Source organism: Schistocerca cancellata, chromosome 3, assembly GCF_023864275.1.
Source record: "Schistocerca cancellata isolate TAMUIC-IGC-003103 chromosome 3, iqSchCanc2.1, whole genome shotgun sequence".
NCBI lineage: Eukaryota > Metazoa > Arthropoda > Insecta > Orthoptera > Acrididae > Schistocerca > Schistocerca cancellata.
This window is the reverse complement of record NC_064628.1, coordinates 918,182,797-918,207,253: the sequence shown is the minus strand read 5'-3', so window position 1 is coordinate 918,207,253 and position 24,457 is coordinate 918,182,797. Positions and strand designations below refer to the sequence as shown.

The 24,457-nt window shown below is 44.4% G+C and overlaps 1 protein-coding gene across 1 annotated transcript in view; it reads right to left on the bottom strand.

The window, feature by feature from the left end:
• Positions 1-24,457, bottom strand: part of LOC126175998 (arylsulfatase B-like) — a 93,276-nt gene that overhangs the window by 57,312 nt on the left and 11,507 nt on the right. Inside the window, exons 2-4 of the mRNA XM_049923111.1 lie at positions 18,977-19,116; positions 10,791-10,950; positions 4,217-4,440 (exon numbers count right to left, since the gene is read on the bottom strand). Coding sequence (XP_049779068.1) covers positions 4,217-4,440; positions 10,791-10,950; positions 18,977-19,099 — 507 coding nt within the window. The 5' untranslated portion in view covers positions 19,100-19,116. The remainder of the gene's footprint in view (positions 1-4,216; positions 4,441-10,790; positions 10,951-18,976; positions 19,117-24,457) is intronic.

The window sequence follows — 24,457 nt, the reverse complement described above, 5'->3', positions numbered from 1 at the left end:
AGGGTTCTCCTGAACCCATCAATTCCATGATCACATGACAGCCGCACCAACCCGACCTACACTAACGTCTACGTCACTGAACCATAACCCGCAGTCCTTACAGGCTACGATCCTGCTTCTCTGGAATGGAGACACGTCTTGGTAGGCATATTGAAACGTCCCCTTACAACAATTGTACACGACTGTGCTTAAACTGACACACAATATTTTTAGTGCAACGCAATCTGACTTTCAAAAATAACTACAAAAGAATGGCCCTGACTAACATTAACCTATACGTTTCACAAATCAATTACCTCACAAAAATCTTCGTTACTCGAACTACTGCAATACGGCGAGCGCTACTACTGCCAGCTAAATAAAAGATTCAAACTGCGGAAGGCACTAATTACTGATAGGCTTAGTTAGCAAATGAAAGATTTTAATAGAGAACAAACAACGTATTTACCTTAATATCATCAAAAGTCATAATATATGTAATTTCAAAACTCCGCCATTTCCTTCCACACATCCACCACTGCTGGCGGCTCACCTCTAACTGCACAGCGCTATGCGCTGTTCACATCCAGCTGCCGCTGCCCAACACTACAATGGCAGACAACAATGCAAACTAGCCACAGACTGCACACGGCACAGCCAGTGATTTTCTTACCGAGCGCTACGTAACGTTGCCGATAAGAAAACATAAACAGCCTACTTACATAGCCCCCATGCTCCCCACAAAAAATTTTACAAATTGTTTTGGGCAGTGGCCAACACAGATTTGAAAAAAATTTTCATAATTACAGTAAGAAAAATATCAAATGCACACACTTATTAATACAATGTTGGTCATTGTTACGTCGTTTCGGCGGTTCCATCTCAAAATTCGGTGTACCTGGCCAATTTCTTTCATAATTTCCGAAGTGCCCTGTGTTATTATTTTGTGGCTGTTCCGTATTTCTATGTCCCTCTTCCCGTATTGGAGCGCGAGTGTCCTCTGAAATACGTAATTCTTGTATTACCTGTGTCCTGATCTTGTACTTCCCGGATTTCTCTTTGATGTTGCGTATTAATTTGATTAAGATTTTGTTTCAGTTTCCTAATTTGTTCGCAATCTTCTGTGTCATTAAAGACTACCGGTTTTGTGTCATTCAGATTATCATCTACCTTCGTAGATAAGTTAGTGACCTGATCCGAAAGTTCGGCTACTTTCTCCGATAGTGAACACATTTCCTCAGTGTGTCTTTCTGAACCAATTTTCAGAGTATCTACTGTATCCTTTAAGTTTTCTTGAGTTTTTGCAAGTTGCGTAACCGAATCGGTAGATGCAACTGAGTCAATTTTAGCTCGCAGGGTCTCATGATTTTCATGAACAATATTAAGTAGGCTGTTTATGTTTTCTTATCGGCAACGTTACGTAGCGCTCGGTATGAAAATCACTGGCTGTGCCGTGTGCAGTCTGTGGCTAGTTTGCATTGTTGTCTGCCATTGTAGTGTTGGGCAGCGGCAGCTGGATGTGAACAGCGCATAGCGCTGTGCAGTTAGAGATGAGCCGCCAGCAGTGGTGGATGTGTGGAAGGAAATGGCGGAGTTTTGATATTACATATATTATGACTTTTGATGATATTAAGGTAAATACGTTGTTTGTTCTCTATTAAAATCTTTCATTTGCAAACTATGCCTATCAGTAGTTAGTGCCTTCCGTAGTTTGAATCTTTTATTTAGCTGGCAGTAGTTGCGCTCGCCGTATTGTAGTAGACTGAGTAACAAAGATTTTTGTGAGGTAATTGATTTGTGAAACGTATAGGTTAATGTTAGTCAGGGCCATTCTTTTGTAGTTATTTTTGAAAGTCAGATTGCGTTGCGCTAAAAATATTGTGTGTCAGTTTAAGCACAGTCGTGTACAATTGTTCTAAGGGGACGTTTCAATATATCTTCGTCAGACTAGGCATAGCAAGGTCTTTAATAATCAATACTCAAATGCGATATCTGAATTAGAAATCCGCTGCGTAATCTTTCCCTATGTTTAGAATGACGACGATGTTAGTGCTACCTATTGCATGCGATTTCGCTCAAATGCTGCTGATCTGCGTATCCAAACGTGTGGTACACCCCATGCCAACCTGACGTTTGCTGACTGTGTTACAGCTTTCATGTCTGGCAGTGCAGATGTGGTCCTGCTTTGTTCTGGGTTTTACATTTGGCCCTAAAGTGTGAGATGTCGAAGACGCCTCCGTCTGCTGTGATGTTGATCTTACGTTTATACAGAGCTCTGTCTGCTATACTGATACAAAACCATCACTACGAGATCAAGCTATAAAGCAAACCGGGGAACTAAAACCTAGCACGTCTTCTTGGTAATTACGAGGTGCATTCAAGTTCTAAGGCCTCGGATTTTTTTCTCCGGACGGAAAGAGATAGAAGCATGCGCATTGTTTTAAAATGAGGCCGCGTTCATTCTCAATACGTCCCAGAGATGGCAGCACCGTACGGCAGATGGAATTTTACCGACAGCGGCGAGAATGATAGCTGTTTTAAATACTTTTAATGGCTACGTTTTCCTTACTTGAACAGCGTGCAATCATTCGTTTTCTGATTTTGCGTGGTGTGAAACCAATTGAAATTAATCGACAGTTGAAGGAGACATGTGGTGACGGAGTTATGGATGTGTCGAAAGTGCGTTCGTGGGTGCGACAGTTTAATGAAGTCAGAACATCGTGTGACAACAAACCGAAACGACCTCGGGCTCGCACAAGCCGGTCTGACGACACGATCGAGAAAGTGGAGAGAATTGCTTTGGTGGATCGCCGAATGACTGTCCAACAGATCGCCTCCAGAGTTGGCATTTCTGTGGGTTCTGTGCACACAGTCCTGCACGACGACCTGAAAATGCGAAAAGTGTCATCCAGGTGGGTGCCACGAATGCTGACAGACGACCACACGGCTGCCCTTGTGGCACGTTGCCGAGCAATGTTGACGCGCAACGTCAGCACGAATGGGACTTTCTTTTCGTCGGTTGTGACAATGGATGAGACGTGGATGCCATTTTTCAATCCAGAACAAAGCGCCAGTCAGCTCAATGGAAGCACACAGATTCACCGCCACCAAAACAATTTCGAGTAACCGCCAGTGCTGAAAAAATGATGGTGTCCACGTTCTGGGACAGCGAGGACGTAATGCTTACCCATTGCGTTCCAAAGGGCACTACGGTAACAGGTGCATCCTACGAAAATGTTTTCAAGAACAAATTCCTTCCTACACTGCAACAAAAACGTCCGGGAAGGGCTGCGCGTGTGCTGTTTCACCGAGACAACGCACCCGCACATCGAGCTAACGTTACGCAACAGTTTGTTCGTGATAACAACTCCTCATGCTCCCTACTCACCTGACCTGACTCCTAGTGACTTTTGGCTTTTTCCAACAATGAAAGACACTCTCCGTGGCCGCACATTCACCAGCCGTGCTGCTATTGCCTCAGCAATTTTCCAGTGGCCAAAACAGACTCCTAAAGAAGCCTTCGCCGCTGCCATGGAATCATGGCGTCAGCGTTGTGAAAGATGTGTACGTCTGCAGGGCGATTACGTCGAGAAGTAACGCCAGTTTAATCGATTTCGGGTGAGTAGTTAATTAGAAAAAAAATCGGAGGCCTTAGAACTTGAATGCACCTCGTACATCAACGAAAATGTTTAACATAAAGTATACACTGAACTGAGTGATGTGACTTATTAGTTTTATTTACTGCATTTTTCGATAAATGATAACAGTGATTAAAGTACTGTATACCTATTAGAAATCAAATATTTGGTTGAAATAACTCTGGTTTCAGACTCTTGTTGTACTGTTTTGGCCGAGATCTTCGTTTATTTGAAACTCTTATTACGTAGAGGAAGGAACGTAATCCTTACTCCTTATCGTCTTACATGCAACTCGTTCCCACACTGAAACACTGCCTGTGGGCGATAGAAGCATCGTAGTCCCATAACTTTTCTTTCTGTACTGTAGTTCACCTGTGTACTCCAACTACCCCTCGCGTTTCTTACATATCATCACCGTCCCTCCTCTGGTCGCATTCATCTCCCACTCTACGGCTGTTAGGGTTGTCCTAGTCGACAGCAGATTTTCTGCCAGATATGAGTACGAAACGTTGGACAGGCTTTCGAAGTTATGCCTTATGTGTCACCTCTTCCTACCACCATTCCCACTTGCAAGAGCAAAGTGTCACTGGGAAACTTACTCCAGATTGGATTATGAAGTCATAGTAGCCAACCAGGCCACTCCAGTAGCCGAGGTGAGAGTCGAACCCTCGGTACGTTGGCGTGTACTTCTTCGAGTGGTGGCCGAGGTGCCACTTGCCCACAGCTCTGGTCACGTAGCCCAGGTCCTTGAGGTACTGCGGCAGGATCTTGCCCTCCGGCAGCGCGCGAAGCTGAGCCGGAGAAATGGGCTGCCCCTGCATGCCTGTTGACAGACGGCCATCTCTCGACAATGGTTTAGCACATGTACAGTCTTCCAATGTGAAGAGTTATTACAATATAATTAGTGCAAGCAGGCAAAAAGGAATACAAACGTCTCAAAAATGAGATCGACAGGAAGTGCAAAATGGCTAAGCAGGGATGGCTAGAGGACAAATGTAAGGATGTAGAGGCTTATCTCACTAGGGGTAAGATAGGTACTACCTACAGGAAAATTAAAGAGACCTTTGGAGATAAGAGAACCACTTGCATGAACATCAAGAGCTCAAGTGGAAACCCAGTTCTAAGTAAAGAAGGGAAAGCAGAAAGGTGGAAGGAGGACAATATTATGGAAATGGAAGAGGATGTAGATGAAGATGAAATGGGAAATACGATACTGCGTGAAGAGTTTGACAGAGCACTGAAAGACCTGAGTCGAAACAAGGCCCCCGGAGTAGACAACATTCCATTGGAACTACTGACGGCCTTGGGAGAGCCAGTCCTGACAAAACTCTACCATCTGGTGAGCAAGATGTATGAAACAGGCGAAATACCCTCAGACTTCAAGAAGAATATAATAATTCCAATCCCAAAGAAAGCAGGTGTTGACAGATGTGAAAATCACCGAACAATTAGTTTAATAAGCCACAGCTGCAAAATACTAACACGAATTCTTTACAGACGAATGGAAAAACTAGTATAAGCCAACCTCGGGGAAGATCAGTTTGGATTCCGTAGAAATACTGGAACACTTGAGGCAATACTGACCTTACGACTTATCTTAGAAGAAAGATTAAGGAAAGGCAAACTTACGTTTCTAGCATTTGTAGACTTAGAGAAAGCTTTTGACAATGTTGACTGGAATACTCTCTTTCAAATTCTAAAGGTGGCAGGGGTAAAATACAGTGAGCGAAAGGCTATTTACAATTTGTACAGAAACCAGATGACAGTTATAAGAGTCGAGGCACATGAAATGGAAGCAGTGGTTGGGAAGGGAGTGAGACAGGGTTGTAGCCTCTCCCCGATGGTATTCAATCTGTATATTGAGCAAGCAGTAAAGGAAACAAAAGAAAAATTCGGAGTAGGTATTAAAATCCATGGAGAAGAAATAAAAATTTTGAGGTTCGCCGATGACATTGTAATTCTGTCAGAGACAGCAAGGGACCTGGAAGAGCAGTTGAACGGAATGGACAGTGTCTTGAAAGGAGGATATAAGATAAACATCAACAAAAGCAAAACGAGGATAATGGAATGTAATCGAATTAAGTCGGGTGATGCTGAGGGAATTAGATTAGGAAATGAGACACATAAAGTAGTAAAGGAGTTTTGCTATTTGGGGAGCAAAATGACTGATGATGGTCGAAGTAGAGAGGATATAAAATGTAGACTGGCAATGGCAAGGAAAGCGTTTCTGAAGAAGAGAAATTTGTTAACATCGAGTATAGATTTAAGTGTCAGGAAGTCATTTCTGAAAGTATTTGTATGGAGTGTAGCCATGTATGGAAGTGAAACATGGACGGTAAATAGTTTGGACAAGAAGAGAATAGAAGCTTTCGAAATGTGGTGCTACAGAAGAATGCTGAAGATTAGATGGGTAGATCACATAACTAATGAGGAAGTATTGAATAGGATTGGGGAGAAGAGAAGTTTGTAGCACAACTTGACCAGAAGAAGGGATCGGTTGGTAGGACATGTTCTGAGGCATCAAGGGATCACCAATTTAATATTGGAGGGCAGCGTGGAGGGTAAAAATCGTAGGGGGAGACCAAGAGATGAATACACTAAGCAGATTCAGAACGATGTAGGTTGCAGTAGGTGCTGGGAGATGAAGAAGCTTGCACAGGATAGAGTAGCATGGAGAGCTGCATCAAACCAGTCTCAGGACTGAAGACCACAACAACAACAACAATTAGTGCAAAAGAAAGTTCTGGTTAATTAGACTGAATCCTGAACATGTCTCCTTTATGAAGACAATGATATTAATTTTTATTATAGAGTTTTTGGAAATCATTATGGTTTCATTACATTAAGCTATTATTGTTTTGTAGGACTGGCACCTACTTCTGTGCGTACGCTTATAATAGGTGCAACCGTTACAATTAAACTTCTAACTACGAATAGTGTTTTCGTGTTCTCTTGACTAGTGGTTTTTACCTCCACGTTTGATACGCTTTTATCGCCTTACTTTATCTAACACAACGATATGCATATTTCAGTGTAATCTTAGACTGACACAACGATATGGATATTTCAGTGTACTTTTCGACAAACACAAATACGCTAGAAGTCCAGGCCAGCATAAAAGCAGGTAAGTTACTCAAGAGAAAGCAAAACCAAAATAAACACATGACGATCAAATTTCCCTCCGGTGTGGATTTTGCTTTGTAGTGGCAGTTTGAAAATACACGCATCAAAAAAAGTTTTGCATCATCTCGGTTCCGAGAATTCCGGAACCTGTACAGAAATTGTAATAGAGATCAACATATACATCATTTCCTCACTTTTTATTGCTCACGTAAACCACACAATGGATGTTGTACCCCTATACAGCGAGACCTTCAGAGGTGTTGGTCCAGATTGCTGTTAACACCGGTACATCTAATACCCAGTAACGCGTCCTCTTGCATTGATGCATGCCTGTATTCGTCGTGGCATACTATCCACAAGTTCATCAAGGCACTGATTGTCCATATTGTCTCACTCCTCAACGGCGATTCGGCAAACATCCCTCAGAGCGGTTGGTGGGTCACGTCATTCACAAGATGTGCACGAAGGGGGTCCGAATTGTCGTCCATGAAGACGAATGCCTCGCCAATATGCTACCAATATGGTTCACTATCGTATCGCGCAGCCGTTACGGCGCCTTCCACCACCACCAGCGTCGTACGTCGGCCACACATAATGCCACCCCAAAACAACTGGGAACCTCCACCGTGCTGGACTCGCTGCACAGTATGTATAAGGGGTTCAATTTGACCGGATTGCCTCCGAACACGCCGACGACGATTGTCTGGTCGAAGGCATAGGCGACACTCATCGGTGAAGAAAACTTGACGCCAATCCTGAGTTGTCCATTGGGCATATTGTTGGGCCCATCTGTACCGCGCTGCATGGTGTCGTGGTTGCAAACATGGACCTCACCATGTACGTCGGGAGTGAAGTTGCTCATCATGGAGCCTATTGCGTACAGTTAGAGTCGTAACAAGACGTCCTATGGCTGCACGAAAAGCATTATGCAACTTGGTGGCGTTGCTGTCAGGGTTCCTCTGAGCCACAATCCGTAGGAAGCGGTCGTCCACTGCAGTAGTAGCAGTTGGGCGGCCTTAGCGAGGCATGTCATCGACAGTTCCTGTCTGTCTGTATCTCCTACATGTCCGAACAACATCGCTTTGGTTCGAGACGACACTTCCCTTGTTGAGAGCCCTTTCTGGCACAAAATAACAATGCGGACGCGACCGAACAGCGGTATCGACCGTCTAGGCATGGTCGAACTACAGACAACACGAGCCATGTGCCGCCTTCGTGGTGGAATGACTGGAACTGACCGGCTGACGGTCAGCTGCTCAAGCATGGTTGGCCGGCCGGAGTGGCCGTGCGGTTCTAGGCGCTACAGTCTGGAGCCGAGCGACCACTACGGTCGCAGGTTCGAATCCTGCCTCGGGCATGGATGTGTTTGATGTCCTTAGGTTAGTTAGGTTTAATTAGTTCTAAGTTCTAGGCGACTGATGACCTCAGAAGTTAAGTCGCATAGTGTTCTGAGGCGTTTGAACCATTTGAAACATGCATGGTTTTTTTACATCTTTGGGCGGGTTTAGTGACGTCTCTGAACAGTCAGAGGGACTGTGTCTGTGATATAACATCCACAGTCAATGTTTATCTATAGAAGTTCTGTGAACTACGGTGATGAGAAACTTTTTTTTGATGTGGATAGTACAAAACAATACCTTCCACTTGGAGGCGATAATCAAAGGCCATTCAGCAACTTTGTCCTCTTTTCGCACTATATTCCTCATTTTATAAGAATCCCTGTATTTAAGTGTGAGATTTGAACACTAGATTCAAATCCGCAGTTCACAGATTTACATTCTAGTAGTGGTCATCTCTCTGATATCTGCTTTTTGGACATCGAAATTCTTCCATTTTATGGTTTAAAAGTGATTCATTTGTGGCTTTAAGAATCATTAAGACTCATTTGTTTTATTCTGTTAGCTGTTTTTGTGCTTCACACTGTTCATCAATGATGAGTGTTTCTCAGGCTCCTAATCGGTACACGTATTAAATGGTCTTAAGTAAATTGCTCTTATTTCACCACCAGGTTCGTTCTTTCGAGTCCTCTGACACTGAAATTCGCATCAATACACACGTTTTCACACTACAATTTCTAGACATGTTAATCAAATGAATCTGCGTGAAAAATGTCTTAAAATCCCCTTTGAACAAAATATAACGTTAAATCTGTCGACACAGACTGCTCACACAACGTTAACAATACCTTCGTAATTACTTCACACAGTGCATAGTGTTGGAAAGCCATATCATGTAGAGTGTTACAGAACGAAGACAGACAGAGGCTTAGATATGAACGCTACAAAAGAAAAGGAGATTGTTGTACTTCTTTTTACGTCAGTCTACGACACAACCTGCCTTAAACGTGGATGCAGCGTAAAGAACCACTCACACTTTGTAAACGAAATTGTAGTACGAACTATTAGAATGAATTATCATTTTACATGAGATTCATAGATTATTATTCCGTTTCACCAAAATATATACCGAGTGCATGTGAGAAAGAAGTTTTCATTAAAACCATACAACAGTTCGACTGTGTACATCAGTGCTACAGCTTCCAGTAATATTTATCACAATGGTATGACTCTGAGAACTGAGAGAGGCTCACATAAGAATACTTTTTCTGATGTACATGAACCAATTATAATAGCGCATGAGACTGCTCAGCCTTTGGCTCGGGTTCGATCCTTGCTATCCTCCAATACGTGTGTATTGTTGCGCTTTCCTGTTCTCCTTTAGGAAGCAAAACAAAGAAGACGTTTGGCGTCACCGTCTCTGGCGTGCAAAATGAATTTTCGCACTCAATGGCCTGATGGGCTAACTTCAGTTCTAATTAACGAGGAAAGGCGCGACCTATCCAGTTTTTTTCCTGAACTATTACTTCTCAGCACAACCTACCCCGCAATCCAATACGTGCCTTTCAAACTGTTACTGGCCACCCCGCAAGAGGCCATCCTTCTTAATTCAGGGAATTCAGATCCTTACAGGAGCATTGAAAACTAAATTGACGTTTAAAAACCAAGAAATGTATGTGTTTGATCAAAAAGTTTATATTCAATATTTATTACCAGCTGGCGGGTGTGGCCGTGCGGTTAAAGGCGCTACAGTCAGGAACCGCGTGACCGCTACGGTCGCAGGTTCGAATCCAGCCTCGGGCATGGATGTGTGTGATGTCCTTAGGTTAGTTAGGTTTAAGTACTTCTAAGTTCTAGGGGCTGATGGCCACAGATGTTAAGTCCCATAGTGCTCAGAGCCATTTTTTTCCAGTTTTAGCTGTTGAGCCTGGGACTTGGATTTCGAGAGCAGAAAGTTGCTTGGACAGGAACGGAGGGATGCACGTCAAGAATTATTAGAGTAAACAAGCGAACAAATATATTGATCAGAGAACAGACTAGAATGGAAGGTAAACTATGCCTGTACTAAAAATGAAGTTGAGATGTGTATGTAGTTACGCGAGTTGATAATATATGGAACAAAGAATTCATTCGATAAATGCATTACTTTATTAAATTTACAGGATCAACATGGAAAACAATCGTTAAACATCGCAGAGCACAGGAAAATCTGGACGAGTTCTTAAGCTAGCAGTGAATGCCAAATAACTGACGATATTAATAATACAGAAATACTGACGAACAGTGTCCGAAAGGTAACTGTGCCTCTTTGAAAACACAGTTATTTGCACCGCAAATCGATGTTAATGTATCTCTGCAAGTTCATCTTTGTTTTCATTTAAGAAAAGATCTAGTTTCTCATTTCTAATTGTTACGTTTTTTATGACATTTAGTTTTCCCGTACGCTCTTACAGAACCACGAAAAGGAATATGTTTATGATGGAAGGAAATATGAAAGATGGAACGATTCAGCACATACTTGGTCATAACCTAGAGAAAGTTTTGAGCTCACTGTTTATGTCGTTTGTTTATGGGAGTAAATGCATGATTAAGAAGCATAAATAATAATTTATAAATGGCTAAGGTGACATCGTTGTCACGAATAGGTTCTTAACAGCTACGACAATCGAAGGAAACTGTCATGCACTGGAACCATTTCATTCATAGTACTGACCTGTGCGAATAGGGTACTTCCCAGTCATGAGAGCTGATCTCGAAGGCGTACACACAGGCTGCACGTAATGACCGTTGAGGATGACGCCGTGGTATGCCAAGGCGTCGATGTTGGGCGTAGGAATCTGGTCGGAGCCATGGAAACTAACGTCATTCCAGCCCTGGAAGAGGTTCCGGTGTTTAATGACTTAGTGTTACATCACAAAAAATACTGAAAATCTACATTCAGTGATTCAGGAGAACGGTACTTTTTGACATTTAACATGGAGTGTTATTACGATGTGTTATCTGTTGTTTTGTGTTCTGTACCTCTTTACACAATTCCTTTTAATCGAAAGTGGCTCTGAGCACTATGGAACCTAACATTTGAGGTCATCAGTCCCCTAGAACTTAGAACTACTTAAACCTAACTAACCTAAGAACATCACACACATCCATGCCCGAGGCAAGATTCGAACCTGCGACCGTAGCAGTTGCGCGGTTCCGAACTGAAGCGCCTAGAACCGCTCGGCCACCGCGGCCGGCTGCTTTTAATCGTCAGGCATCCAAGTAACTAGTAATTAGTATCTTGTTGGTCGGAATATATATCAGGAGCCAATAAAATAGTAATTGAAATACATCTCAATAAGCGTTTACACCCCCCCCCCCAAAAAAAAACACTGTGGATGAGATACACATCTTATTGTTCAGCAACAAATGTTACGCAACTTTACGCTATTTTAGTAACATCCTACAGGCTTCTTACTGAATGTTTACAGCTCAAATAAAAATTCAACGCTATCCGAGTAAGGTGGCAACGAACAGCGAGAAAAGTGACTACGTGCGAGTCGAAACTATAAATAGTGTCCTCTGCCCTCAACAACAGACGCCAAGGAAACGTTGTGACATTTTAAAATCAGAAATAGTAAACAACGTATCTAAACTGACTCAAGATTTTTGTTAGGGGATGCAGCGTTTATATAGAGCACTTCGTAGAAAACACGAATACCATTATGGCTGTAGAGAGATTAACGTAACTGGCAGAAAAGCTACGAACAACTACAGTCCAGAAAGATGATCATAAGTTGAAGTGCAGTTTGGAGATACTCAAAATAATTCTTGTACTAAGGACATTCACAAAAACCTTAGTAATAAATGAAATTATAATTATGAACAGTGTATGTTATTCAGTAACAGGAAACTATTTAAACAGTAAAACAGAAAACAATTAGATAAACTCGAAGTATAGAAGAAAAACAATATTGACGCGGCTGTGGCGAATGTTCCACCGAGAAATAACGATAGAAGGAGTAGTATTACTTTTTAATTAGTAGTATTTATTTTACTTTTAAAATTATTTCCGACATTTACGGAGTCAGGGATTCCATATTACATCCTGTCCTATAGTTTCATGTGTGTGTACTTATCGATGAATCTGCTGACGTACAACCTCTGTTCAAATTTCGTTAGTCATTTTAATGTCTAATTCTTTTGTCTAGAGTCCGCTGCTTTTTGTTCTGTTCTGTTCCCGCTATGATCAGTTACGGACGCATTCTCATGACGCTCTGTATGAATATACACTCCTGGAAATGGAAAAATGAACACATTGACACCGGTGTGTCAGACCCACCATACTTGCTCCGGACACTGCGAGAGGGCTGTACAAGCAATGATCACACGCACGGCACAGTGGACACACCAGGAACCGCGGTGTTGGCCGTCGAATGGCGCTAGCTGCGCAGCATTTGTGCACCGCCGCCGTCAGTGTCAGCCAGTTTGCCGTGGCATATGGAGCTGGTAGCATGCCGCGACAGCGTGGACGTGAACCGTATGTGCAGTTGACGGACTTTGAGCGAGGGCGTATAGTGGGCATGCGGGAGGCCGGGTGGACGTACCGCCGAATTGCTCAACACGTGGGGCGTGAGGTCTCCACAGTACATCGATGTCGTCGCCAGTGGTCGGCAGAGGGTGCACGTGCCCGTCGACCTAGGACCGGACCGCAGCGACGCACGGATGCACGCCAAGACCGTAGGATCCTACGCAGTGCCGTAGGGGACCGCACCGCCACTTCCCAGCAAATTAGGGACACTGTTGCTCCTGGGGTATCGGCGAGGACCATTGGCAACCATCTCCATGAAGCTGGGCTACGGTCCCGCACACCGTTAGGCCGTCTTCCGCTCACGCCCCAACATCGTGCAGCCCGCCTCCAGTGGTGTCGCGACAGGCGTGAATGGAGGGACGAATGGAGACGTGTCGTCTTCAGCGATGAGAGTCGCTTCTGCCTTGGTGCCAATGATAGTCGTATGCGTGTTTGGCGCCGTGCAGGTGAGCGCCACAATCAGGACTGCATACGACCGAGGCACACAGGGCCAACACCCCGCATCATGGTGTGGGGAGCGATCTCCTACACTGGCCGTACACCACTGGTGATCGTCGAGGGGACACTGAATAGTGCACGGTACATCCAAACCGTCATCGAACCCATCGTTCTACCATTCCTAGACCAGCAAGGGAACTTGCTGTTCCAACAGGACAATGCACGTCCGCATGTATCCCGTGCCACCCAACGTGCTCTAGAAGGTGTAAGTCAACTACCCTGGCCAGCAAGATCTCCGGATCTGTCCCCCATTGAGCATGTTTGGGACTGGATGAAGCGTCGTCTCACGCGGTCTGCACGTCCAGCACGAACGCTGGTCCAACTGAGGCGCCAGGTGGAAATGGCATGGCAAGCCGTTCCACAGGACTACATCCAGCATCTCTACGATCGTCTCCATGGGAGAATAGCAGCCTGCATTGCTGCGAAAGGTGGATATACACTGTACTAGTGCCGACATTGTGCATGCTCTGTTGCCTGTGTCTATGTGCTTGTGGTTCTGTCAGTGTGATCATGTGATGTATCTGACCCCAGGAATGTGTCAATAAAGTTTCCCCTTCCTGGGACAATGAATTCACGGTGTTCTTATTTCAATTTCCAGGAGTGTATATCGCTCCACGTTCCTGAGCTAGGTGCGCCGATCATTTCATTTGCTTCTTGCCGCAATTTTCACGCGAGTGCGCAAAGAATGATTCGACCGACCGTCCACTAACAGTGACGTCGTTGTGCGACCTACACCAGTCGTCGTTCAAATTGTTGATGGTGGTCCATGTTTTAATTTTTCGTTTACAGCAGCCGCTTCACGGCGAACTTGGCACGGAGCGTTGCAGTTTCATCGCGATGTGCCGTCTATATTGCGTGCGACAATACGCGTGCGAACGCTATCTAATGGCACTTTCGTCCTGTTTTATTAATTTGGAATGCTAATTTACATTATTGATTCCCCTTTAAGGCTAGGAAACACGACAAAGGCAAGAAATCATTAGATTTTTATTGGAAAGCTTATAAAAGAAAATGTCTAAGTACATTCTCTAAATAATATATAGTAATAATCATGTTAACTGAAAACAGAAGGCCGGCCGGAGTGGCCAAGCGGTTCAAGGCGCTACAGTCTGGACCCACGTGACCGCTACAGTCGCAGGTTCGAATCCTGCCTCGGGCATGGATGTGTGTGATGTCCTTAGGTTAGTTAGGATTGAGTAGTTCTGAGGTCTAGGGGACTGATGACCTCAGAAGTTATGTCCCATAGTGCTCAGAGCCACTTTTTTTTTTTTTGGGAAACGTAACATAATGAACAAAACAAAATGCGTATGAGAGTAAGTCGGCACGAAACTACCTCCTACGTGGATGTAGATGTAGAAACAGGAAGACAAGCGCCCAGTTTCTGCCATGCTGCTGATACGAAACGAAAAATATATGTTTTTATGGGGATGTTCTTGACAATGTAAACATTCGTATAAGACACTATGCACAAAAGCTAAGGTGCTCCACAAGAAAAAAGAAGATCACACAAGTTAAGGATGTAGCATATACAGACATTTATTAACGAAAAGGCACGATGGTGGGCATGCTATTAACTGTCTTTTTTTTGGTTTGTTTGTTTCAGGTGAGGGGTACTCAGAGTTAGGTATTACTGAGGAAAAGTAAGAAATAACCAGCCGGGGTAAATCAAATACTCCTGAAATGCATTAGCTGTGACAGACACAATAATACACATTGTCAAAAGTGTCTACTGTGCTAAATTTGTATAGACAGAAATACGCACAACACATATTGTAGACATACCGCAATATCCGTGTTTATCTGATTGTCTTAAATAAAGTTAGCTGCAGGAGGATTCACCCGTGGTCTAGGGGTAGCGTCTTTCCTTCCTAATCGAAAGGCTCTCTGTCCCCCTCTCTCCCCACCCCCACCCCCCGCTTTAGTTTTGAATAAAAATTATCAGTAATGGCGGCCGAAGACTTCCGCCATAAGAAGTCATCCTCTTTCAGCCAACACTCTTGCCAAAGAGGGCGGGAGGTCGGACAGAGCTTCGGGCCACACTCTTGCCCTTGCTGTGGGAAGCTGTCCCCAAAGGCGGGAGAACTAGTAGTGACCAGTGCCATGAGGATGCAGATAGCAATGGAAACTACTGCATTAAAGACACATTATGTATGTCCACAACATGTGGCCTGTAACTGAAAAATTGCCATGACAATCTCTCCATGGGTAAAAGACTCCTGACTAGTCCCCCATTCGGATCTTTGGGAGTAAACTGCTAAGGGGCAGGTGTCCATGAGAAAAAGACTGAATAACCAATGAAACGATAACATTCTACGGGTCGGAGCGTGGGATTTCAGAAGTGTGATCTCGATAAGGAAGCTAGAAAATGTGAAAAAGGAAATGCAAGAGTTCAGTCCAGATATAGCGGTGCTCAGTGAAGTGAAATGCTAAGAAAACCAGGATTTCTGGCCACATGAGTATAGGGTAATATAAACGTCTGCAGAAAATGGTATAATGGGAGTAGGTTTCGTTATAAATAGGAAGGTGGGACAGACAGTGAGTTACCGTGAACAGTTCGGTGAACAACACCGACAACAATAGTCCAGGCATACGTGAATACGTTGCACGCCGAAGAGATGGAGAAAGTATATGCGGATATTCAATGGATAATTCAACATGTAAAGGTGATGAAAATCTAATAGTCATGAGAGAATGGAATATAATTGTGGGGGAAGTACTAGAAAGAAGGCCCATGGGAGATTTGAGCTTAGTACTAGGAATGAGACAGGAGAAGACTAATTGAGTTCTACAATAAATTTCAGACAGTAATAACGAATACTCAGTTAGATTACACCATGGTCAGGAGGAGATGCCGGAATCAGATATTGGATTATAAGGCATACCCAGGGGCAAAATAGACTAAGATCATTGTCATCATTATTTAGCAGTGACGCAGATCAGACTGAAGTTTCAACGAGTAGTCAGGAAGATTCAGTGTGCAAAGAAGTGGGAAGCGGATATACTAAGGAATGAAGTGATAGGCTCGTGGCTCTCTGAGGCCGTAGAGTGATAAGGAATGGTTCAATAGGCAGTTCAGATGAAGAGGAATGGACGTCTCTAAAAATGGTAATTACAGCATATTGGAAGAAAAACATTGGCACAAAGAAGGTAGCTGCGAAGAAACCATGGGTAACAGAAGAAATACTTTAGTAGGTCGATGAAAGAAGGAAGTACAAAAATGTTGAAGGACATTCACAAATGCAGAAATACAAGTCACATAGGAATAAAGTAACTGGGAAGTGCAGGGAAGCCAAGGCGAAATGGCTGCATGAAAATGTGAAGAAATCGAAAGAAAAATGATTCTTGGAAGGACTGTATCGAAAAGTCATGACACATTTCGATGAAATTAAAAGCAAATGTGTTACCATTAAGAGTGTTACTGGAATCCCACTGTTAAATACAAAGGAAAGAGTGGATAAGTGGAAAGAGTACACTGAACGCCTACATGAGGGGGAAGACTTATCTGATGACGTGATAGAAGCAGAAATAGGAGTCTATACGAAAGAGATGGGGCATCCTGTATTAGAATCAGCATTTGAAGGAGCCTTGGAAGACTTGACATCGCATAAGGCCGAAGGGATAGATAACCTTCCATCATAATTTCTAAAATCATTTGGAGAAGTGTGAACAAAAAAGCTATTCACGTTGGTGTGTATAATGTACTCTGAGGAGACAAAGAAACTGGTACACCTGCCTAATATAGCGTTGGGCAGCCGTGAGCGCACTGAAGTGTCGCATCACGACGTGGCATGGTCTAGACTAGTGTTGGAAGTAGTGATGGAGGGAACTGACGCCAAGAATCCTGCAGAACGATCCATAAAACCGTAAGAGTAAGAGAGGGTGGAGATCTCTTCTGAACAGCACAGCACGTTGCAAGGCATTCCAGGCATGCTCAATAATGGGGAGCTTGGTGGCCAGCAAAGGTGTTTAAACTCAGAATAGTGTTCCCGTATCTGTACGTATCAGGGGTAACATATTACTCCAACTGCGCACTCCCCACACGCCCCACACCATTACAGAGCCTCCACCAGCTTGAACAGTCCCCTGCTGACAAGCAAGGTCAATGGACTGGCGAGGTTGTTTCCATACCCGTACTCGTTCATCCCCTCGATACAATCCGAAACGAGACTCGTCCGACCAGGCAACATGTTTCCAGTCATCAACTGTTGGGCTGAGGCGAAGCGTAAACCTTTGTCTCGTGAAGTCATCAAGGGTTCACGAGTGGACTTTCGGCTCCGAAAGCCCATATCGATGATGGTTGTTGAATGGTTCGCATGCTGACACTTGTTGATGGCCCAGCATTGAAATCTGCAGCAACTTGCGGAAGGCTTGACGTTGATCGATTTTCTTTAGTCGTCGTTCGTCCCGTTCTTGCTGGATCTTTTTGCAGCCGCAGCGATGTGGGAGATATCATGTTTTACCTGTTTCCTGATATTCACGGTAAACTCGTGAAGTGGCCGTACGGGGAACTCCACACTTTACCGCTATCTGGAGGGTGATGTGTCCTATCGCTCGTGCGCCGACTGTAACACCACGTTCAAGCTCACTTAAATTTTGATAACCTGTCATTGTAACAGCATTAACTGTTCTAAGACACTTGTTGTCTTATATAGGCGTTGCCGACCACAGCGCCGTATTATGCCTGTTTATGTATCTCTTTGTTTGAGTGCGCATGCCTATACCAGTTTCTTTGGATAACACCATCTGATTTTTCGGAAAAACATCATCTACACAATTACGAAGATTGCAATAGCTGACAAGTGCGCGAATTATTGTACAATCAGCTTAACAGCTCATGCATCCAAGTTGCTGACGAGAATAATGTGCAGAAGAATGGAAAAGAAAGATGAGGATATGTTGGATGACGATCTGTTTGGCTTTATGAAAGGTAAAAGCACTAGAGAGGCATTTTTGGCGTTGCGGTTGACAATAATGGAAATACTGAAGACAAATCAAGACAGGTTTGTCTGTTTTGTCGACCTGGAAGCGTTCGACAACGTAAAATGGTGCAAGATGATCGAAGTTCTGAGGAAAATATGGCAAAGCTATAGGGAACGACGGGTAACATGTACAAGAGGGAAGAGGGAAAAGTACTAGTGGAAGATCAAGAATGAGGTGCAAGGATTCAAAGAGTGTAAGGCAGGAATGGAGTTTTCACACCTATTGCCGAATTTGAACAACGAAGAAGCAATTACGAGAATAAAAGAAAGGTTCAAGAGTGAAATTAATTCAAGGTGAAAGGCTATCAGTGACAAGATTCGCCGATAACACTGATGTCGTCAGTTAAAATGAAGATGAATTCATGTCCTGTAGGATAGTCTGAATGGAGTGAATAGTCTGACGAGAAGAGAATATGGACTGAGAGTAAATCCAAGAAAGACGAAAGTAAGAAGAAAGCAGAAATGAGAAAACCGAGAAACTTAACATCAGGGTTGATAACCAAGAAGTAGAAAAAGTTAAGTAATTTTGCTACCTAGGCAGCAAAACAACCCTTTACGAACGGAGCAAGACATAAAAAAAGTAGAATAGAAGTGGAAAAAAGAGCAATTCTGACCAAGAGAAGTCTACTAACATCAAACAGAACCTTTAATTTGAGAAAGAAATTTCTGAGAATGTTCTTTTGGAATGCAGTATCGTATGGTAGTGAAACTTGGACTATGGGAGAAAAGGAAAAATTATAGCTATGAATAAAATGGGTTCACATAATTACTCGTCCGTCACCTAGGAATTCAAACGCTGTTAAGCTACGTTGTGCAAAACTGAAGGCACGAGAGTGGAAGTGCGGTACTTACCAGGTCATCAGCCACGATGAAGACGATGTTTGGCGGCGTTGTTACGGAATCCGTTGAGACAGCCATTGCTCCCGCGTATTCTGAGGCCGCCAGCAGCCATGCTGTCGCTAATAGCGTGTACATGGTCGACAAGTTGTGTACTGGGAACAAACAGTGCAAAGAAAATTCATTTATGGTTTCAGTGAAAGTTCGGTTTTGCTACGAAGAACTGATTAGTGGCGTTGGCTCATGCACTGGTACTGTAGCTGGATATCTAGAATTAGAATTTCTACAAATTCTGTGCAATGAAATGATAATTAAATAATATCACTTAAAATAAGCGAAGTGAAGAACAAAATAATCTTTTTGAATGTAATGAAAGATATAAGATAACACAGAATACTTACCATTTACGGAAAATGATGAAATAATGAGCACCGAAACATTGCACTCTGATTGATTCTGTGTTAATTGTTATTCCACTTTAAGTAAAAGGTTTTGCGCAACATGTACCGAAACAAGACTGTGGTTATAAGAGCCGTAGAACATGAAAGGGAAACAGTAATTGAGAAGAGATTAGTCAGGGCTGCAGCCTATCTGCCATATTATTCAAGCAGAAAAGATGACAGAAAACCTAGGTGAAATGTGGGAAACGAATTACAATTAAGGGCCAAGATATAAAAAATTAATATATAGACGATCAGTCGAGCAGCAGCGACGGTAAGTTGAAAAATGTTTCTCAAAGACAGAAACATGCCAATATCCAATATATATTTTAGTGTTATGGGGATTTTCTGAAGGTAGTCATAGAAATCTGATGCTAGGGAAGAACGGTGAAGGTTAGATGAGTATATCCAGTATAAAGTACAGATCCCTGATTATTTTGGTAACGTTATAGATTCCTTTATGTTCGGTCATCAAACTTATCTCTTGTTGATTAGCCGGAGCTGAGTAAAACTTGCCTATAGCTTTATCCATACAGCACATAATACGCTCACATGCACGCACTCACATAACCTCTCTCAGACACAAAACACAAATAAACAAAGCGGAAAGAGAAATTAATGACACTGAAGCTAGGAAAGGCAGTAAATTGATTCATTAACTAAGCAACTGTTATATAACCTTGTGGCGTGTGTCAGGTACCTCCACATGATCAGTATTAAACACGCATATAAACAATAAAATAAGTGACGTAGGATATAACACCGACTTTAACAGTTTGCAACTTTAAAATAAGCCGAGCAGTACAACGCAATCATAAAATTTTGATTGAGTCTATGACACATGTATGTAGCTCTAAAATGCAGAGACAAATTTCATTAGCGGCATAGAGATAGTGCACACTATTTGACATCAGCAAGCGGTGCAAACACTGACAAAATAAAAATAAATTCGGCCTTATTATTGTTTAATTATTTGTTGTGAATTATTAGTGCCCGTCTGTTTATCAACCTTGATGTGCTTCCTTATGCTGCATCTACTGTTATCAAAAGGAAACACTTCATTGGCAGTGGCTGAGCAGTTTATCATGGAAACGTATTTGAGCGCCAAAGAAAATTGTCAGCTACGAGTTACGGTACCGAAGGAATGAAACTCTTGTTGCAAGCTGCTAACCAGATATACACTGGGATACCTCATAATATCGTGTCGGACCTCCTTTTGCCCGTCCTAATGCAGAAAATCGACGTGGCAGGGATTCAACAAGTCGTTGGATGTCCCATGGAGGAATAGCGAGCTCTGCCGCCTCTACGAGGTGCATTCAAGTTCTAAGGCCTCCGATTTTTTTTTCTAATTAACTACTCACCCGAAATCGATGAAACTGGCGTTACTTCTCGACGTAATCGCCCCGCAGACGTACACATTTTTCACAACGCTGACGCCATGATTCCATGGCAGCGGCGAAGGCTTCTTTAGGAGTCGCTGAGGCAATAGCAGCACGGCTGGTGAATGTGCGGCCACGGAGAGTGTCTTTCATTGTTGGAGAAAGCCAAAACTCACTAGGAGCCAAGGTCAGGTGAGTAGGGAGCATGAGGATTCACTTCAAAGTTGTTATCACGAAGAAACTGTTGCGTAACGTTAGCTCGATGTGCTGGTGCGTTGTCTTGGTGAAACAGCACACGCGCAGCCCTTCCCGGACGTCTTTCTTGCAGTGCAGGAAAGAATTTGTTCTTCAAAACATCTTCGTAGGATGCACCTGTTACCGTAGTGCCCTTTGGAATGCAATGAGTAAGGATTACGCCCTCGCTGTCCCAGAACATGGACACCATCATTTCTTCAGCACTGGCGGTTACCCGAAATATTTTTGGTGGTGGTGAATCTGTGTGCTTCCATTGAGCTGACTGGCGCTTTGTTTCTGGATTGAAAAATGGCATCCACGTCTCATCCATTGCCACAACCGACGAAAAGAAAGTCCCATTCATGCTGTCGTTGCGCATCAACATTGCTTGGCAACATGCCACACGGGCAGCCGTGTGGTCGTCCGTCAGCATTCGTGGCGCCCACCTGGATGACACTTTTCGCATTTTCAGGTCGTCATGCAGGATTGTGTGCACAGAACCCACAGAAATGCCAACTCTGGAGGCGATCTGTTCGACAGTCATTCGGCGATCCCCCAAAACAATTCTCTCCACTTTCTCGATCATGTCGTCAGACCGGCTTGTGCGAGCCCGAGGTTGTTTCGGTTTGTTGTCACACGATGTTCTGCCTTCATTAAACTGTCGCACCCACGAACGCACTTTCGACTCATCCATAACTCCATCACCACATGTCTCCTTCAACTGTCGATGAATTTCAGTTGGTTTCACACCACGCAAATTCAGAAAACGAATGATTGCACACTGTTCAAGTAAGGAAAACGTCGCCATTTTAAGTATTCTCGCCGCTGGCGGTAAAATTCCATCTGCCGTACGGTGTTGCCATGTCTGGGACGTATTGACAATGAACGCGCCCTCATTTTAAAACAATGCGCATGTTTCTATCTCTTTCCAGTCAGGAGAAAAAAAATCGGAGGCCTTAGAACTTGAACGCCTCTCGTACAGTAGTCCATAATTTCGGAAGATTTGCCGCTGCAGGGTTTCGTTCACGAACTGTCTGATAACTGTTCGACGAGATTCATGTGACAGTTCCATGGTTGTTTGGGAACATTAAGTTCATGTATGGCTGCAGATTGTCTCAATGTAGTCGAATATAACTATTTACAGTCAATGATCGGTTTTCACCGCACCACACCATTTTGGAGCCACAACCAACATGTCCAGTGCTTTGTTGACAACTTGGATCCATGGCTTCTTCGGACCCTACTATCATCGATAACCAGCTGAAATCGTGACTCATCTGACCAGTCCACGGGTTTCCGGTCGTCGAGTATATGAAGATGGCATCTATTCTTTCGGACACGTCCGGAAGAACAGATACCATCCTCATATAGTTAAGGCTAACCAGTCATTGACCTTCTTCTGTGCAGATGCACACGCATTGCCCGAAGTCTTACAGGACTCGGTAAAATTGTCTGCCGCGAGTAATGATTGTAATGGGCAGGGACATTACGAATGTAGTATGTAGAAATGAAGTTGGGAATGTGGGTCTCACGGGGAGCGTTCAAGGGATAAGTGCCTGCAGTCGCACTATCCTCTGTGCCCTCGGTGGCTCAGATGGTTAGAACGTCTGCCATGTAAGCAGAAGATCCTGAGTTCGAGTACCGGTCGGGGCACACAATTTCAACTGTCCCCTTTGATGTATATCAACGCCTGTCGACAGCTTAGGTTCTTGATTTAATTATCAGGAGAGGCGCTCCAGGCGATGACGTGATCTTAGCAAAGGTACTCGCATCGGTCGTCTGCTGTCATACCTCACTGACACCAGATATCACCACACTGTTCTAGCGGATACGTTCGTCGTACGTCACACGGTGATTTAAAGGATTACTTCACGGAGTGTTGCTTACGCATAATCGCTGTCAACTCTACGCAAACGCTGATGCTCTCGCTCATTAAATGAAGACCATCGGTCACTTTGTTGTCCGTGGTGAGAGGTAGTGCCTGATGTTTAGTATCCTCGGCATACTATTAGCACTACATATATACTCCTGGAAATTGAAATAAGAACACCGTGAATTCATTGTCCCAGGAAGGGGAAACTTTATTGACACATTCCTGGGGTCAGATACATCACATGATCACACTGACAGAACCACAGGCACATAGACACAGACAACAGAGCATGCACAATGTCGGCACTAGTACAGTGTATATCCACCTTTCGCAGCAATGCAGGCTGCTATTCTCCCATGGAGACGATCGTAGAGATGCTGGATGTAGTCCTGTGGAACGGCTTGCCATGCCATTTCCACCTGGCGCCTCAGTTGGACCAGCGTTCGTGCTGGACGTGCAGACCGCGTGAGACGACGCTTCATCCAGTCCCAAACATGCTCAATGGGGGACAGATCCGGAGATCTTGCTGGCCAGGGTAGTTGACTTACACCTTCTAGAGCACGTTGGGTGGCACGGGATACATGCGGACGTGCATTGTCCTGTTGGAACAGCAAGTTCCCTTGCCGGTCTACGAATGATAGAAGATGGGTTCGATGACGGTTTGGATGTACCGTGCACTATTCAGTGTCCCCTCGACGATCACCAGTGGTGTACGGCCAGTGTAGGAGATCGCTCCCCACACCATGATGCCGGGTGTTGGCCCTGTGTGCCTCGGTCGTATGCAGTCCTGATTGTGGCGCTCACCTGCACGGCGCCAAACACGCATACGACCATCATTGGCACCAAGGCAGAAGCGACTCTCATCGCTAAAGACGACACGTCTCCATTCGTCCATTCACGCCTGTCGCGACACCACTGGAGGCGGGCTGCACGATGTTGGGGCGTGAGCGGAAGACGGCCTAGCGGTGTGCGGGACCGTAGCCCAGCTTCATGGAGACGGTTGCGAATGGTCCTCGCCGATACCCCAGGAGCAACAGTGTCCCTAATTTGGTGGGAAGTGGCGGTGCGGTCCCCTACGGCACTGCGTAGGATCCTACGGTCTTGGCGTGCATCCGTGCGTCGCTGCGGTCCGGTCCCAGGTCGACGGGCACGTGCACCTTCCGCCGACCACTGGCGACAACATCGATGTACTGTGGAGACCTCACGCCCCACGTGTTGAGCAATTCGGCGGTACGTCCACCCGGCCTCCCGCATGCCCACTACACGCCCTCGCTCAAAGTCCGTCAACTGCACATACGGTTCACGTCCACGCTGTCGCGGCATGCTACCAGTGTTAAAGACTGCGATGGAGCTCCGTATGCCACGGCAAACTGGCTGACACTGACGGCGGCGGTGCACAAATTCTGCGCAGCTAGCGCCATTCGACGGCCAACACCGCGGTTCCTGGTGTGTCCGCTGTGCCGTAAGTGTGATCATTGCTTGTACAGCCCTCTCGCAGTGTCCGGAGCAAGTATGGTGGGTCTGACACACCGGTGTCAATGTGTTCTTTTTTCCATTTCCAGGAGTGTAT